The sequence below is a fragment of the Leucoraja erinacea genome, chromosome 24 (assembly GCF_028641065.1).
Source record: "Leucoraja erinacea ecotype New England chromosome 24, Leri_hhj_1, whole genome shotgun sequence".
NCBI lineage: Eukaryota > Metazoa > Chordata > Chondrichthyes > Rajiformes > Rajidae > Leucoraja > Leucoraja erinaceus.
Genome location: NC_073400.1, coordinates 354707 through 367593, shown reverse-complemented (window position 1 = coordinate 367593; position 12887 = coordinate 354707). Strand labels below are relative to the sequence as shown.

The 12887-nt window shown below is 45.1% G+C and overlaps 1 protein-coding gene across 1 annotated transcript in view; it reads left to right on the top strand.

Annotated features, from left to right (window-relative positions):
* The window catches only part of LOC129708545 (kin of IRRE-like protein 1), a 159502-nt gene that overhangs the window by 28646 nt on the left and 117969 nt on the right, over positions 1–12887 (top strand). The window contains exons 2-3 of the mRNA XM_055654346.1: positions 11158–11307; positions 11817–11966. Of these exons, the coding sequence (XP_055510321.1) occupies positions 11158–11307; positions 11817–11966 (300 nt within the window). The remainder of the gene's footprint in view (positions 1–11157; positions 11308–11816; positions 11967–12887) is intronic.

The window sequence follows — 12887 nt, the reverse complement described above, 5'->3', positions numbered from 1 at the left end:
CCTCTATCAAGTCCCCCCTTAACCTTCTGCACTCCAAAGAATGACCTAACTTGTTCAGCCTTTCTCTGTAACTTGGTTGCTGAAACCCAGGGAACATTCTAATAAATCTCCTCTGTACTCTCTCTATTTTGTTGACATCTTTCCTATAATTTGGCAACCAAAATTGTACACCATACTCCAGAATTGGCCTCACCAATGCCTTGTATAATTTTACCATTACATCCCAACTTCTATACTAAATGCTCTGATTTATAAAGACCAGCACACCAAAAGTTTTCTTTACCACCCTATCTACATGAGATTCCACCTTCAGCGAACTATGCACAGTTATTCCTAGATCCCTCTGTTCAACTGCATTCCTCAATTCCCTACCATTTACCATGTACGTCATCAGTTGTTCATCAGTCACTGAAAGTAAGCGTGCATGTACAGCAGTTAGTGAAGAAAGCTAATGGCATGTTGGCCTTCATAATAAGAGAAGTTGAGAATAGGAACAAAGAGGTCCTTCTGCAGTTGTACAGGGCCTGGGTGAGACCACACCTGGAGTATTGTGCACAGTTTTGGTCTCCAAATTTGAGAAAGGACATTCTTGCTATTGAGGGAGTGTAGCGTAGGTTCACCAGGTTAATTTCCGGGTTGGCGGGACTGTCATATGTTGAAAGAATGGAGCGACTGGGCTTGTATACACTGGAATTTAGAAGGATAAAAGGAGATCTTATTGAAACATAAGATTATTGAGGGATTGGACATGCTAGAGGTAGGAAACATGTTCCCGATGTTGGGGGAGTCCAGAACCAGAGGCCACAGTTTAGGAATAAGGGGTAGGCTATTTAGAACAGAGATGAGGAAAAACTTTTTCACCCAGAGAATTGTGAATCTGTGGAATTCCCTGCTTTAGAAGGCAGTGGAGGCCAATTCTCTGGATGCTTTCAAGAGAGAGTTAGATTCGGCTCTTAAAGATAGTGATATGGGGAGAAAGCAGTCAAGGGATATGGGGAGAAAGCAGGAACGGGGTACTGATTGTGGATGATCAGCCATGATCTCTGTGAATGGAAGTGTTGGTTCAAAGGGCCGAATGGCCTCCTGCAACCATTGTCTAGGGGAGAACGTGCAAACTCCGTACAGACAGCCCCTATGGTTAGGATCGAACCCGTGTCTCTGGCGCTGTAAGGTAGCTGTACGCTGTGCCACCGTGCCACTCCAGGGGTGGTGGTTGAAGCAAATACATTAGTGGCATTTGGGAGAATTTTGGATAGGCAAATGGATGTGCAGGAAATGGAGGGTTATGAGTTATGTGTAAGTAGATAAGTGATGGTCTTTGCATCACGTTTGGCAGGGATATTGCTGTACTGTTCCATGTAAAATTGGCTTCATTGATGGAAGCAGAGGGTGGTGGTAGAAGCTGGGTTTTGGGACTGTGACTAGAGGATGCATCAGGGATCATGTTGGGCCCATTGGTGTTTATGCTTTATGTCAATGATTTGGATGAGAATGTACAAGGCATGATTAGAAAATTGCAGATGACATGAAAGTGGTCTCATTGAGTGAAGATGATGATCAAAACTGACGGCAGTATCTTTGGATGATCTGGTCCTGGGCTGAGGAATGGCTCATGGAGTTTCATGCAGACAAGTGCGGTGTTGCATTTTGGGAAGTCAAACCAGAGCAGGACCCTCACAGGGAAGGGCAGGGCCCTGGGGAGTGTTGTCGAGTAGAGCGATCTAGGAGTACAGGTACATCCTTGCCTGAAAATTGTGTGACAGGTAGATAGGGTTGAAAAGAAGGCTTATGGTATAGACATTTTGTTAGGACTTTATGTTGTGGTTAATTTATGAGAACATTGCCAGAACTTGAGGACCTGAGCTCTACGGGATGCTTGTGTAAGCTCAGACTATATTCACTGCAGAGCAGGAGGCTGAGGGGTGGTCTTATAGAGGTGTATAAAATCATGAGGGGAATAGATAGGGTGAATGCACAGTATTTTACCCAGGATAGGGACATTTTAAAAGTGGACAGTTTTAACGTGAGAAAATTTAATACATAAAACATAGACAATGCAAGGTTTGTGCTGAACGTGGTGCCAAATAAAACTGATTTCATCTGCCTGTATATGATTCATATCCCTGCATTTCCATGTGCCTATCTAAAAGCCTCTTGAAAGCGACTATTGTATCTGCCTCTACCACTATCCCAGGCAAAATGCTCTAGGCCCCAACCACTCTCTGTATAATAAACCTGCCCTGTTTATCTCCATTAAACTTCACCCTCTCTCATTGTAGCTATGCCCTCTAATGTTGAACATTTCCACCCTGGGGATACAGTTTACCCTATCTATGATTCTAATAATTGTATATATTTCTATCAAGACTCCCGCCAACCTCTGACATTCTAGAGAAAACAATCCAAGTCTATCCAAACGGTAGCTGAAACCCTCCAATCCAGGCAGCATTCTGGTAAATCTCTGCATCCTCTCCAAAGCCACATTTTTCCTGTAATGAAGTGATCAGAACTACACACAATACTCCAAATATTATAAGGCGTGATTGGTTATAAGGATGGTGATTTTTGCCCTGCGATGCAAGAGATTGAATGGAGGGGCATCTTAAGTAACATTTTTGAGTCCATTATTAAGGATCAAGTTTCTGAGTACATGATAATAGGCAGAAGTCAGCATGGTTTTGTGAATGGGAGAAATTGCCTCTCAAATCTGTTGGAATTCTTTGAGAAAGTAAGTAAATAGCAGGATAGACACAGTATCCTATGGATGTTGTGGGTGTCAGTGGACGTTGTTTATCTAGATTTTCCGAAGGCTTTTGACAATGTGCCGTACATGTGGATGCTAAATAAGTTGAGAGCCCAAGGTATTAGAGGGAAGATAATGGCATGGATAGCAGGATGCTGATGGCAAAGGATAGTAATAAAGGGGGTTTAATCTGGTTGGCTACCAGTGGTGTTCTGCAGGGGTCAGTGTTGGGGCTGCTATTCCACATTGTATATCAATGCTTTGAATGATGGAATTGATGGCTTTGTGGCCAAGTTTGCGGATGATATGAAGATACAGTAGGTGGAGGGCAGGTAGTAGAGAGGAAGCAGGGAGTTTGCAGAAATATTTTTTTTATAATTAAAAAAATTAGGCAGACACGAGTTATTGATTGGGGGCGATCAGCCATGATCACAATGAATGGTGGTGCTGGCTCGAAGGGCCGAATGGCCTCCTCCTGCATCCATTTTCTATGTTACAGGTTGTGAGAGTGGGCTGAGAAGTGGCAGATGGAATACAGCGTAGCAATGTACGGTCATGCACTTCAGTAATACGAGTAAATGTATAGACTATTTTCAAAATGGGAAGAGGATTCAAAAATCAGAGGTGCAGATGGATGGGAGTGCTGGTGCAGGAATCCCAAAAGGCTAATTTGCAAGTTGAATCGATATTAAGAAAGGCAAATGCAATGCTGGTGTTCAAGAGGACTAGAATATATAAATAGGGATGTAATGCTGAGGCTTTATAAGGCACAGGTCAGAACGCATTTGGAGTATTGTGAGCAGTATTGGGTCCTATATCTGAGGAGCGATGTTTATCAGAATGATCCTGGGGATAATCGGGTTAATATATGACGAGTGTTTGAAGGCACTGCCTGTACTTACTGGAGTTTATAAAGATGAAGATGGATCATTGAAACTTACAGAATAGTGAAAAGCCTGGATAGAGTAGATGTGGAGAGGATGTTTCCACTAGTGGGAGAGTGTAGCACCAGAGGGCACAGCCTCAGAATAAGAAAGGAGATGAGAAGAAGTTTATTTAGTCACAGAATGCTGAATCTGTTGAATCCATTGCTCCAGATGGCTGTGGAGGCCGTTCTTGGATATTTTTTAAGTGGAGATTGACAGTTTCTTGATTAGGAAGGGTGTCAAGGGTTATGGGAGAAGGCGGGAGAGTGGGGTTGAGAGGGAAAGCTAGATCAGCCATTATTAAATGGCAGAGTAGAGTTGATGGGCCTAATTATGTTCCCATGAACATTATGAACTTACCATAAATGGGGTGGATATGTTGGATAGTCTCAGTACTGTCCTCAGGATAGGGGATTCTAAAACTAGGGGACATGGGGAAAGATTTAGAAAGGATCTGAGGGGCGTTCTTTCACACAGAGAGTAGTAGGTTTGTGAAACGAACTTCCAAAGGCACAACATTTAAAGACACTTGGATGGCAAAGGTTTAGAGGAAATTGGAGCAAATACAAGAGGGCAGAATGTGACAGCAGTATTCAGAGTGGACAAACTGCTGAGATATTATGGACTGAGCTCAAAAATAAGAAAGGAACAAACACACCAATGGGATTATGGTTCAGGCACCCAATAGCCAGTCGGAGACAGAGGATCAAATCAAACAGATCATGGAAGGAAGTAATGATGTAGTGAATGACTAACTTCCTCAGAATTGGCTAGGGTTTACTCAGGGCAAGAAGATTTAGATGCAGCAGAAATGGTTTGGTATGTCCAAGATGGTTTCTTTAAATAGTATGTGGCTAGTCCGAGTCGAAGTGGGGCCACACGGGATCTTGTATTGGGAAACGATCGTGGCCGGGTGAATGGTGTTAGTGTGGAAGAGCATTTTGGAGATAGTGATCACAACTCCATAAGTTTTAAGATTATTTTGAGCAGGGGTAGGCCTGGATGTTGGGGAAGGTACTTAATTGGGGCAAGGAAGATTACAATATCGCTCGGCAGAAGCTAGGGAAGGTGGATTGGGAGCAGTTGTTATTGGGCAAGTCCACAGATACATGTGGGAGTCATTTAAAGATCAGCTGATCAACAGATGATCTTATTGAGTAGTTTAAGAAAAGGAATGAAAGGAATAGATCGAGTCTTTTACCCAGAGTAGGGGAATTGGGAACCAGAGGACAGATTTAAGGTGAAGGGGAGAAAGATTTAATAGGAACCAGAGCGGCAAACGTTTTACACCAAGGGTGGTAGGTGTATGGAATGAGCTGCCAGAGGTGGTAGTTGAAGCAGGTACTATCACAAAATGTAATTATTTAGACAGGTACATGGATAGGATATCTCTAGAGGGATATGGGCCAAACGCAGGCAGGTGGGACTAGTGTACTTGGGGCATGTTGTTCGGCATGGGTAGGTTGGGCCGAAGGGTCTGTATCCATGCTATGCGACTATGCCTCTCTACGACTCTATAATTGAGTTGTTTTGATGAAGGTAGGGCTGTGGATGTTGCATACGTGGATTTTCCGAAGGCATTTGATAAGGTCCCTTATGCTAGGCTAATAATGAAGATTAAGACGTACGGGATTTATGATGATTTGCTCGTATAGATTCAGCCAGGCTGGAGGTCTTCGACCAGTGGAGTTCCGCAGAGATCTGTGCTAGGACTTCTGCTGTTTATTAAATATATAAATGATCTGGAGGTAAATGTCGATGGATCGGTGAGCAAATTTGCTCATTACATCAAAATTGAAGGAATTGAAAACAGCGAGGAAAACTGTCAGAAGATATTGCGGGATATGGATCAGCTGTCGAAATGGGCAGAGAAATGGCAGATAGAGTTGAACCCAAGCAAGTGTGAGGTGTTGCACTTTGGATATTTTGTCAGGGCAAAATATACAGTTAATGGCAAGACCTTTAACAACATTGATTTGCAGAAGGCCCTTGATATCAAAGTTCATAGCTCCCAGATGGTGGCAGCACAAGTAGATAGGGTGGTAAACAAAGCATATGGTATGCTTGCCTTCATTGCTAGAGGCATTAAATGCCATCAGGATGTCATAATGCACCTATCAGGCTTTGGTTAAGCCGAATTACATGGAGTTCTGCTTACCATAATACAAGAAGGATGTGGGGGCTTTGGTGAGAGTGCAGAGGAGATTTATCAGAATGCTGCCTGGATTAGAGGGGTTCAGCTATAAAAAGCTAATAAACATGGATACTTTTCTCTGCAATGTTGGAGGTTGAGCGGAGAATTGGTAGCATATAAAATTATGACAATAGACAATAGGTGCACGAGTAGGCCATTCGGCCCCTCGAGCCAGCACTGCCATTCACTGTGATCATGGCTGATCATCCACAATCAGTACCCGGTTCCTGCCTTCTCCCCATATCCCTTATTTGCTATCTTTATGAGCTCTATCTAACTCTCTCTTGAAAGCATCCCTTGAGAGAATTGGCATCCGCTGCCTTCTGAGGCAGAGAATTCCACAGATTCACAACTCTCTGGGTGAAAAGGTTTTTTTCTCATCTCTGTTCGAAATGGCCTACCTCTTAATCTTAAACTATGGCCCCTGGTTCTGGACTTCCCCAACATCAGGAACATGTTTGCTACCTCTAGCATGTTCAATTCCTTAATAATCTTAAATATTTCAATAAGATATCCTCTCATCCTAAATTCCAGTGTATACAAGCCATTGTCATTCCATTCTATCAACATATGACAGTCCCGCCATCCCGGGAAATAACCTCATGAACCTACGCTGCACTCCCTCAATAGCAAGAATGTCCTTCCTCATATTTGGAGACCAAAACATAGAAACATAGAAACTCAAGTTCAAGTGAGTTTATTGTCATGTGTCCCTGTATAGGACAATGAAATTCTTGCTTTGCTTAAGCACACAGAAAATAGTAGGCATTTACTACAAAACAGATAAATGTGTCCATATACCATGATATAAATATATACACACATGAATAAATAAACTGGTAAAGTGCAAATAACAGAAAGTGGTTATTAATAATCAGAGTTTTGTCCGAGCCAGGTTTAATAGCCTGATGGCTGTGGGGAAGTAGCTATTCCTGAACCTGGTTGTTGCAGTCTTCAGGCTCCTGTACCTTCTACCTGAAGGTAGCAGGGAGATGAGTGTGTGGCCAGGATGGTGTGGGTCTTTGATGATACTGCCAGCCTTTTTGAGGCAGCGACTGCGATAAATCCCCTCGATGGAAGGAAGGTCAGAGCTGATGATGGACTGGGCAGTGTTTACTACTTTTTGTAGTCTTTTCCTCTCCAGGGCGCTCAAATTGCCGAACCAAGCCACGATGCAACCGGTCAGTATGCTCTCTACTGTGCACCTGTAGAAGTTAGAGAGAGTCTTCCTTGACAAACCGACTCTCCGTAATCTTCTCAGGAAGCAGAGGCGCTGATGAGCTTTTTTGATAATTGCGTTAGTGTTCTCGGACCAGGAAAGATCTTCAGAGATGTGCACGCCCAGGAATTTGAAGTTCTTAGCCCTTTCAACCATCGACCCGTTGATATAAATGAGGCTGTGGGTCCTCTTCCTACTCCTTCCAAAGTCCACAATCAGTTCCTTGGTTTTGCTGGTGTTGAGGGCCAGGTTATTGTGCTGGCACCATATGGACAGTTGCTTGATCTCTCTTCTGTACTCTGGCTCATCCCCATTAGTGATACGCTCCACAATAGTGGTGTCGTTAGCGAACTTGATGATGGAGTTCGCACTGTGACTGGCTACACAGTCATGGGTATAGAGTGAGTACAGCAGGGGGCTGAGCACGCAGCCTTGAGGTGCTCCCGTGCTGATTGTTATCGAGGCTGACACATTTCCACCAATACGAACAGACTGGTCTGTGGATGAGGAAGTCGAGGATCCAGTTGCAGAGGGATGCGCAGAGACCCAGTTCTGCGAGTTTGGTAACCAGTTTGGAGGGGATGATCGTGTTAAATGCAGAGCTGCAATCAATGAATAACAGCCTGACATATGAGTTTTTGTTGTCCAAGTGGTCCAGTGCGGAGTGGATGGCCAGCGAGATCGCATCCACCATTGATCTGTTGTGGCAGTATGCGAACTGCAGTGGGTCCAGGTTTTTATCGAGGTAGGGGTTGATTTGCTCCATGATCAACCTCTCAAAGCACTTCATCACCACCGGCGTTAGTGCCACTGGTCGATAGTCATTGAGGCACGTCACCTTACTCTTCTTGGGCACCGGTATAATTGATGCCCTTTTAATACTCAACTACTCTTATGAAGGCCAACAATTAGCTTTCTTCACTGCCTGCTGTACCTGCATGCTTACTCTCAGTGACTGATCAACAAGGACACCCAGATCTCATTGTAATCCCCTTTTCCCAAATTGACACCATTCAGATAATAATCTGCCTAACTATTGTTGCCACCAAAGTGGATAACCTCACATTAATCAACATAAAACTGCATCTGCCATGCATCTGCCAACTCACCTAACCTGTCCAAGTCACCCTGCATCCTCATAGCATCCTCCTCACAGTTCACACTGCCACCCAGCTTTGTATCATCTGTAAATTTGTTAATGTTACTTTTAATCCCTTCATCTAAATCATTGATGTATATTGTAAATAGCTGCAGTCCCAGCACCGAGCCTTGCGGTACCCCACTAGTCACTGCCTGCCATTCTGAAAGGGACGTGTTAATCCCTACTCTTCGTTTCCTGTCTGCCAACCAATTTTCTATCCATGTCAGCACTCTACCCCCAATACCATGTGCTCTAATTTTGCCCACTAATCACCTATGTGGGACCTTATCAAAGGCTTTCTGAAAGTCCAGGTACACTACATCCACTGGCTCTCTCTTGTCCATTTTCCAGGTTACATCCTCAAAAAATTCCAGGATTAGTCAAGCATGATTTCCCCTTCGTAAATCCATGCTGACACGGACCGATCCTGTTACTGCTATCCAAATGTGCCGCTATTTCATCTTTTATAATTGACTCCAGCATCTTCCTCATTACCGATGTCAGGCTAACTGGTCTATAATTCCATGTTTTCTCTCCCGCCTTTCTTAACAAGTGGGATAACATTACCTACCCTCCAATCCACAGGAACTGATCCTGGATCTATAGAACATTGGGAAATTATCACAAATGCGTCCACAATTTCTAGAGCCACTTCCATAAGTACCCTGGGATGCAGACCATCAGGCCCTGGGGATTTATCAGCCTTCAGTCCCATCAGCCTAATGTGAATATCCTTCATTTCCTCCCTCACCCTAGGTCCTCTGGCCACTGGTACATCCAGGAGATTGTTTGTGTCTTCCTTGGTGAAGAGAGATCTAAAGTACTCTTTCAACTCGTCTGCCATTTCCTTGTTCCCTATAATAAATTCACGTGTTTCTGTCTTCAAGGGTCCAACTTTTGTCATAACTATTTTTTTCCCTTTCACATACCTAAACAAGCTTTTACTATGCTCCATTATATTCTTGGTGAGCTAACCTTCATACCTTTTCTCCCCGTATTGCCGTTTTAGTTATCTTCAGGTGCTCTTTAAACATTACCCAATCCTCTGGCTTCCCGCTCATCTTTGCTATGTTGTACTGCTTCTCATTTATTTTTTATACTGTCCCTGACTTCCTTTGTCAGCCACAGTCACTTCTTACTCCCCTTAGAATCTTTCTTCCTCTTTGGAATGAACTGATCCTTCACCTTCTGTATTATTCCCAGAAATACCTGCCATTGTTGCTCCACTGTCATCCCTGCTGGGATCTCTTTCCAGTCAACTTTGGCCAGCTCCTCCCTCATGGCTCCATAGTCCCCTTTGCTCAACTGTAATACTGACACCTCCGATTTTCCCTTCTCCCTCTCAAATTGTAGATTAAAACATCATATTATGGTCACTACCTCCTAATGTCTCCTTTACCTCAAGTTCCCTTAAGTTTCTCAAGTTCCAATTCATTACACAACACTAAATCCAAATTGCCTTCTCCCTCTAGGCTCCAGTGCACGTTGCTCTGAGAATCCATCTCGGAGGCACTCCACAAACTCCCTTTCTTGGGGCCCAGTACTAACCTGATTTTCCCAGTCTACCTGCATGTTGAAATCTCCCATAATTTTGCCAATTGGATTACCTTTACGACATGCCAATTTTAACACTTGATTCAACTTGCACCCTATATCCAGGCTACTATTTGGGGGCCTGTAGATAACTCATATTAGGGTCTTTTTACCCCTACAATTCCTCAGTTCTATCCATACTGACTCTACATCTCCTGATTCTATGTCACCCCTCACAATTTCATTCCTCAGCAACAGAGCTACCCCACCCCCTCTGCCCACCTGTCTGTCTTTTCGATAGAATGTATACCTTGAATATTCAGTTCCCAGTGCTGGCCCTCTTGCAGCCATGTCTCTGTAATTCCCACAACATCATAATTGCCAATTTCTAACTGAGACTCAAGCTCATCCACTTTATTTCTCACACTTCGTGCATTCATATATAATACTTGGCCATACTCTCCTGTCCCTTCCTGAGCTTTCTGCCCCGTTAATTCTGGTGTCTTTCTTAACTTTTCCAATACTCTCTTTCCCTTTAACTCCATCCATGTATTTTCAATTTGTCTCCTCCCCCCCCACTATTTAGTTAAAACCCACCCATGCAGCAGTGGCAAACGTGTCTGCCAGAATGCTGGTCCCTCCCCCCCCCCCCCCCACCCCTCCCCCCCGCCTGTTCCTGCCCTGTAATCGGTCAGTGACGTCCAAGATCCTGGCACCAGGGAAGCAAATCACCATCATTGCATCCCGCCTGTTGCCGCAGAAACCCCTGTCTGTACCTCTCACAATGGAGTCCCCGATTACCACGGTTCTTCTTGACGTCTGTGTCTTCGGATTTGATCTTTGATCTTTGGCTTTGAGTGGCGTTGATTGAGTAGACGGTCAATACCCTTTCCCCCAGGGTGGAATTGTTCTGCATTAGACAGCTTGGCTATAAGGGGAGAGGAGGAAAGTTTCATGTGTGGGGCAAATTGTTTTTACACAGAGTTGTGGGCGCTTGGATGGCAATGCCAGGGATGGTGGTGGAAGCAGATACAGTAGTGAAGTTTACCAGGTTTTAGACAGGCACATGGAAGTGCAAGGAATGGGGGTTCATGTTCCCACACACTTCCCTATCCCTGTTACACCCTTCATTGAGTCATACAGCATGTTCCTTATCCATTCCTACCCGTGGATGATATACAGGCAGATGGGATCAGTTTAACTTGGTATCCTATCTGGCACAAACATTGTGACCAAAATGGCCCGCTCCTGTGCTGTACTGTCTTATGTTTTATGTTCTAAATGGGACTAACACAGTTCGGCATGGATGAGTTTGTCTACTGGGCCTATGTCCATGCCATGTGACTCAATTACTCCATAAAGGACTTGTCCTGAATCAGGCAGCTTTTGTTGTTTCCACAGCGAGTGGATCACAGATCATGGAGCAGCCACAAGATCAGGTGGTGGTGGCTGGAGACAGTGCCCTCCTCTCCTGCGCTGTATTCAACTACTCCGGTATTGTCCAATGGACCAAGGATGGACTGGCACTCGGAATGGGGAACGGACTTCCAGGTAAATACTTCTGAAGTTCAAGATATGACAGGATGATGTAAAGGGGTCTATACTCTGTGTGTAACCCATGCCCTCAGAGTGTGTGAAGGGACATTATTCAGGGAGCATCACCCTGTGACAGGTCAGTGCAGAGGAAGCTTCACGGTATCCAACCTGGAGATTTGTAATAGGACAGGGTGGAGGGAGCTTTACTCTGTCTAACTCATGCTCTGCTGCAAATTCCAACACCTGATCTGACAATCCCTGGAAGGAATTGGGATATTTCAGTGAGATCACCTCTTGTCCTTCTGAACTCCAGAGACTTCCAGGTCAGCTTCCCCTATGGTCCTGGGCACACCACCCCCGCTCTCCATCCCAGGAGACAATCAGTGAGCCTTTGTTGTGCTCTGTCCATTGCAAGTAAATCCTCCCTCGGGTGGGGAGCCCAGACCTGTCCATGATATCGCAGGTCCGCGGATAACTGGAGCAAGACGTCTCTACTCCTGGCCTGTGTGCTGCCTGTTTTGCAGCGTGGCCTCGGTATCGGATTGTGGGCGACGCGGAAAAAGGGGAACACAATCTGCAGATCCAGGACGCGGAGCTGTCGGATGATGCCGTCTATGAGTGTCAAGCTACAGGAGTTGCCCTCAGGTCTGACACAGCAACATTGACTGTGCTGGGTAAGTAACTCACTGGCCTGACTCCCGCTCCTCGTACACAACTGGATATCCCTCCCCATCCCGGCACCTGCCCTCTCCTGCCCCCACCACCGTCTCACCACACCACAAACCTCTATTCCCGTGACTGTGACCGCACCAGCCCCACACCATGTCTGTAACCCCCTCTGACCCCCACAGCCCTCCCTGCCTCTGGAACCGTGTTGAGCCCCACACCTCGTCCTTCTCAATAACCACCTCTGACCTCTATATGCCTCCCTATCTCTGTAATCCCGTTGTCCCGACATCTCTTCCTATGTCTGTAATTCCCAGCTCCCACACCTCTCGCTATCTCAGAGACATTCCTGCTCCTCCACTTCCCTATCTTGATTGTAATCATGTATTGTGTTTTTGCTGACTGGTTAGCATGCAGCAAAAAGCTTTTCACTGTACCTCGATACACATGACAATCAACTAAACTGAAATTCTGTAACGCCCTTCAACCCTACACCTGTCCCCAGCTCTGTAACCTCTAGCACCTACCTGCACCTCTCTCTATCTGTAATGTCCTTCAGCACCAATGCTACTTTATTATCAGATCTAGCGAGGTAGTGACTTTTTTATTTACATACATTTAGTGAAGTATTACTTTGCATAAGCACATCTTAGATTTAGTACAATTGTATGAGAATGGTATGAGAACCAGACAGACTACAAGAGTCGCCAGGGTGGGCACCATTTTCAAGTCCAATTTGTTATGAGTGCAGAGTTCTTAACCTCACCATAAAGGCCTGTTGTCCTGTTGCAGGATCAGCCTGGCCAAGTCAAATTGCTGGTGCTCTCCACCACTCCATGCCACTGCAGGTTGTGTCGGGTCCACCTGCTCGGCCTCTTGGAGTGGTACCCGATCCAGTCAAGCCCAAGGCGGGTGCAGGGCCTCCAGCA